The 5,309-nt window shown below is 71.0% G+C and overlaps 2 protein-coding genes across 2 annotated transcripts in view; both read right to left on the bottom strand.

Moving 5' to 3' along the window:
* The window catches only part of H696_03568 (hypothetical protein), a gene marked incomplete at both ends in the record, with an annotated part of 2,828 nt that extends 1,524 nt beyond the window's left edge, over window positions 1-1,304 (bottom strand). The window contains 4 exons of the mRNA XM_009497437.1: window positions 107-279; window positions 417-647; window positions 800-958; window positions 1,155-1,304. Of these exons, the coding sequence (XP_009495712.1) occupies window positions 107-279; window positions 417-647; window positions 800-958; window positions 1,155-1,304 (713 nt within the window). The remainder of the gene's footprint in view (window positions 1-106; window positions 280-416; window positions 648-799; window positions 959-1,154) is intronic.
* Window positions 1,305-3,017: 1,713 nt separating this feature from the next.
* On the bottom strand, window positions 3,018-5,205 carry H696_03569 (hypothetical protein; the record flags this gene model as incomplete). The annotated part of the gene is made up of 2 exons (XM_009497438.1): window positions 3,018-4,809; window positions 4,958-5,205. The coding sequence occupies 2 exons, from the start codon at window positions 5,203-5,205 to the stop codon at window positions 3,066-3,068; spliced, it is 1,992 nt and encodes a 663-aa protein (XP_009495713.1). The 3' UTR covers window positions 3,018-3,065.
* Window positions 5,206-5,309: the final 104 nt, after the last annotated feature.

A 5,309-nucleotide genomic window follows, 5' to 3' on the forward strand; every position in this document is an offset into this window, starting at 1 on the left:
CCTCCTGCATGGAGGACCGCTGCTTGTGCATCTCCTGGGGGGGGGGGGGGGGGGGGGGGGGCGGGGCCCGGGGGGGGGGGGGGGGGGGGGGGGGGGGGGGGCGCACGTCAGGATCCGGCCCCCAAGCGCGACAAGGGAAGTCAGTGACACAGGCGTACCGTAAGTCGAGGAGGAGACCTTCGCGGTCATGCTGCTGGAATACTTGTCCACGGCGGCGCGAGCCTTCTCCACCTCCTGGCGGGCGGCCTCGTGGGCCTTGAGGTCGGCGGTGACGGTGGGCTGCATGGCAGGTCCGACAGGGGGGGTATGCGCGCGCATGTGCGTGCGTGCGTGCGTGCGTGAGCGCGTGGCGGCCAGGTCAGCGGGCGTGGCCGCCGGGGGGAGGGGAGGGGAGGGGAGGGGATGTCGACGCGCACCTTCAGCTTCTGGCACTCCTGAACAAGGGCGTTGTAGTTGCGGTAGGAGACCACCTGGCGGTTGAGCTGCTGCAGCTCGTCGCGGTGCTGCTGCAGCTTGACCAGGGAGATGTGCGGCCGAGTGGGATCGGTGGAGCCGTTGATGACATCGGTGACGACGGCAATGCGCTGCTCAATCTCGGCGAGGTTGCGGAACTTGCCAGGGAGCTTGAAGTTGGCAATCTTGCTCTCCTGTGTGCGCATACGGGTGTACAAGAGAGGGAGGGAGGGAGAGAGAGAGAGAGAGACAAAGGAAGAGAGTCAGCAAGAGGCGAGACGGGCGTGGCTGGCCAAGAGGACCAGCAAGCAGGTCAGAGCGCGGGCGGCGGGCTGTGAGTGCGGACCAGCTGCCGGTAGGCGACCAGAGGGCCATGGGTGGAGGTGCTGTTGAAGGCAGCCTCACGAGCCTGGGCCTGGCTCAGGGCCTTGTGCAGCTCGTCCAGCTGCGAGCGAGACTCACGGAAAACATCGTCCGAGGTGTCGAGGGCCTTCCTGATGTCCTCCTGCGGGCATGGCGAGGCGGGAGGAGGGAAGGGGGGAGGGAGAGAGACGAGTCAGGGGGAGGGGAAGAAGGGGGAGGGGAAGAAAGGAGAGGGCGTGGAGCGAGGCGCGTGGACACTCAGGCCGGAATGGCGGGTAACACCGGACAGGGGGAGGCTGCCGGAGGGGGGGGGGGGGGGGGGGGGGGGCGGAACAAACGAACAAAACCAGAAGGGACAAGATCTGGTCCTCGATGTCCTTCAGCTGAGTGCGCAGCTTCCCGAGCTGGTCGTTCTTGTGGCCGGGGCCGGTGGCGCGCGGGCCAGTGGGGGCGGCCGGGCCGCGGGTCTTCGCCATATTGAAGGACATTGTGCACGGGGATAGGGGGAAAGGAGGCGGGAAGAGGGGGGGGCGCGAGAGAGAGAGAGAGGGAGAGAGAGAGAGGGAGGGAGGAAGAGACGAGCAGGGAGCGGGGAGGGGGAGGGGGAGGGGACTGTGCGCGGGTGTCCGGGCCGCGCCGGCCGGGGGCGGAGCCCCAGCCGGACATGGCGGCGCAAAAGCCCAACCCCTGGGCGCCCCGCCGAGGGGCAAAAGAGGCCCGGTGGAAAACAGGCGGTCGAGCGGCAACGGCCCGGGGGCCCCCTGCCCGGGGGCGGGCGCGGACGCGGGCGCGGGGGCGGGAGCGTTTGCGTTCCTTGGGAGCGGCCAAGGGCGTGGGCAACCGGGCGCCAAGCAGGCGGCTGGCGTGAATGCATGTCGGTGTCCCGGCTCGGGACGGCGCTCGGGCCGCAGGGCGGACGGGCCGGAGTTCGCCCTGCCGTGGCACACCCCCCTCCGGGCACCGGCTGTGGAACAACTGGCGCCACTAGAGGATGGGGAGGGGGGATTTAAATTAAAAAAAGCCGGTGCCATTGGCCCGGGGAGCTGGACCGCGCCCGGCCCCGTGGTGGTTGATGTTTCCGCCGCCGGAGCCGTCAGATGAGCACGCCGCGCTATATCGGGGCGGTTCTCTTTTCCGCGGCCGCGGCTGGCAATCGGGCTGGCTCATCCCCCGTCCCCCCCCGGACCGCTCCCATCCAGACTGCACGGGTGGCGGCAACCAACGACCGGCTAACATGCACGAGCCTGTGAGCCACTCTAAAGCCGCCGGTGAGGATCCCTCCCCCCTCCCCAAGGGACGGGGTGAGACCGAGCCACAGAGGGAGGAAAGGATGCCACACCGTCCCGCCCCGGCCATCAGCCTTTCTTGCCCCCCCCCGTGTGTACGGACCCCGAGAAAGCCCCCCTCGGGGGGGGGGGGGCGCCTCAAGGAGCGACCAGCCGCTAACCCTTAGCCGGGAGATGCTCCGGCCAGGGGACACACAGGGGGGGAAGGGCCGGGTGAGCGCACGCATGCGCGCCGCCCGGGCGCCTGGCAGGAGAAAATATCCCCCAAACATGCAGGCCCTCGCCGGCGGCAAGTCTCCCGGACGGCCCACACTTCACCCGGGGGAACCCAGTGCCCGCGGCCCGGGCTGGCGCTCTGTTATTGTTTTCTTTTCTTCTTCCCCGCCGTCCAACGGGGAGCACCCTCGCTCGAATGACCCCGGCAAACGGCCGGCACCGCCCAGCCTGCGTGGATGAATGTCTCGCCGTCTCCACAGACGCATTTCCCTGCGCAGGGAGGCGCATGTCTCGGCGTGCGCGGTAGTAATATGCGCGCGTCCGGGGATGTGGCAGAGTGACCGCCAGCCCCCCCCCCCCCCCCCCCCCCCCCCCCGCCCCCCGGCCCCGACGCCTGGCGCATCACCAGCCCCTCCGCGCCCCAACCAGAGCGGTGGGACACCGCATCGTCACGTGACCCTCGCCGGTTAGAGACCGCCCGGACGCCGCACTCGGCCCTCTGCTGGTTGCCGGCCTTTTCCGCGCGCGACCGCCGGGAAAGCTGAGCCCGGCGTCTCGATCTGTGTTCATTTCGCTCCTGCCGCGGCCCAGCTAACGTGCCGGGTCCCGACCCCGCACCACTGCCGGCTGTCGTCACCACCGCTGCTGCTGCTGCTGCTGCCGGCGGTGCCGCTGCCGGCGCCCGGAGCCGGGAAGGACTTCGAGATCTTGGTGTATTTTTTTTTCCGTGCTCACGGCGGGCCGAGTCTACGCCAGCCGACACAGGGCGGTCAGGGGCACGGTCACCGGCGCGACCTCGCCCGTGCCAGGCAAGAGAATGGCGGCCGTGTCTCCGGTGACACGCTCGATCCGGGCCACGACACCACGGTGCGGTCCAGCCAGCACCGCGGCCCGGCGGGTGTCCGGCCCCGGCCGAGCTGGCCGCAGGTCGTCCTGGTCCAGCCGCAAGATGGTGGGCCGGCCGCTGGCACCCTCGGCGGGCAGAGTCTCCAACACGGCGCCGAACTGGTCAAACACCTCGACCACGCGACCCCGCGCTCCCTGGAGGTGCTTCGGCAGCTCGGCCACATCGGGCCGGACCGACACCAGCAGCCCCGGCGCCAGCCAAGCATCAGCCGGCAAGCCGGCCGGATAGATGCTGGCAGTGCCCAGGCCGCCGGCTTGCCGGTCGTGTTCGAAGATGCGGTCCCGGCGACCAGGGCTCCGGTCCCGGCGGCGATGATCCGGACTGCGGCTGCGATGGCGCTCGAGGCTTCGGCCGCGGCCAGCAGGGCTCCTCTGGCGATCGGCACTACGATCGCGGCGGCGATGATCCGGGCTGCGGCTACGACGGCGATCCGGGCTGCGGCTGCGACGGCGATCCGGGCTGCGGCTGCGACGGCGATCCGGGCTGCGGCTGCGATGGGCGAGAGTCCGGTCGCGACGGTCGGGACTCCGACCACGGCGGTCGGGGCTCCGGCCACGGCGGTCGGGACTCCGGCCACGGCGGTCGGGGCTCCGGCCACGGCGGTCGGGGCTCTGGCCACGGCGGTCGGGGCTCCGGCCACGGCGGTCAGGGCTCCGGCCACGGCGGTCGGGGCTCCGGCCACGGCGGTCGGGGCTCCGGCCACGGCGGTCGGGGCTCCGGCCACGGCGGTCGGGACTCCGGCCACGGCGATCAGGGCTCCGGCCACGGCGGTCGGGACTCCGGCCACGGCGGTCGGGGCTCCGGCCACGGCGGTCAAAGTCCGGATGGCGGCCGAGGTCTCGGTCACGGTCGGGCCTCCGGCCGCGGTCGAGTTCCGGGCCACGCCCAGTGCTCCGACCGCGGTCGAGGCTCCGGTCGTGGCCGGAGCCCGGGCCCCGGGGCAATGGGGCGGCAACGAACCCCGGCCCCGAGGAGAAAGCCGACGCGGCAGCCAAGTCCCCCGGGCCATCGAGGCCGTAGGGGTCCCGATCGTCCTCCTCCTCCGGGCCATCGTCCTCGCTGTCGCTGTGGAGCAAGGCCCGGCGAGCCCGGCCGGAGGCGGCCGCATCGGCGACCGTCGCGGCCGCATCCTCGGCCGGGGCCTCGGTGCCCAGCTGCAGCTGCGATGCCAGGGCCTCCTGGTGCTCGTCGGTCCAGGCCAGGTCAGTCGGCCGGACTTCCAACTCGGCCGGGTCCTGGCCAGCGTCGATGGCGGCCTGGATGGCGGCCTGCCGGGCCCGCTCGGCCGCGGCCAGCGCATCCCGCCGGCGGTTGGACTCGGCCTGGGCTCGGCGCTGGGCGTGCATTTCGGCCTCCTTCTCCAGGCGCATGCGCAGCGGATCCCGGTCAATCCACTCCAGGTACCAAGTCCCGTGGGGCTCGTTCTCGTCGCCAGGCTCCACCCGGCACACGGCCTCCCGGCCGAGATACTGGCAAAAGTCCGACAGGGTAGTCCAGCGGGTGGCATTCATGTGCACATGCTTCTTGTCGGAGGCAATGAACTCCTGGTACACGCGGTTGGCATTGACACGGTTGGTGCCGTAGCTGGTTTGCCGGGATCCCGCGAGGGGAGGAGCCAAGGGGGGTGGGAAGGAACGTAAGTCAGCCACGGGGCAGGCAGGCCGGGAAGGGGGGCCAGCCCAATAGGAAGGCCCCTCCGGCCCAGGGGGAAGGGGAGTGGGGGCACACGCACCGCGTCCGCAGGATGTCGATGAAGGACTCCTGGAACTCGTCGCTGAAGCGCTGGATGTACTTGGAGGGGTTTTGCTGGAAGAGCATCACCATCCGGCTGTGGCCCTCGCTTCGGGAGTGGTCCTCAAAGCCATAGTCGCTGTAGCACTGCTTCTCGCACAGCTGGCACCACCACTTTAGCTTCTTCAGCCCATGGAACTTCATGCGCTCCGAGACCGTCTTGGCCTCGGTCTTGTGCTTGTGGGACATGCTGGCAGAGGCGGCGGCGGCGGCGGCGGCGGCGGCAGCGAAGGCCGGAGAGGATCAGGCGGGGAGGGGCAAGGGATGAAGCTCGAGGGGGACCGCGGGGGGGG

This window comes from Fonticula alba, assembly GCF_000388065.1.
Source record: "Fonticula alba strain ATCC 38817 unplaced genomic scaffold supercont2.5, whole genome shotgun sequence".
Lineage (NCBI taxonomy): Eukaryota > Rotosphaerida > Fonticulaceae > Fonticula > Fonticula alba.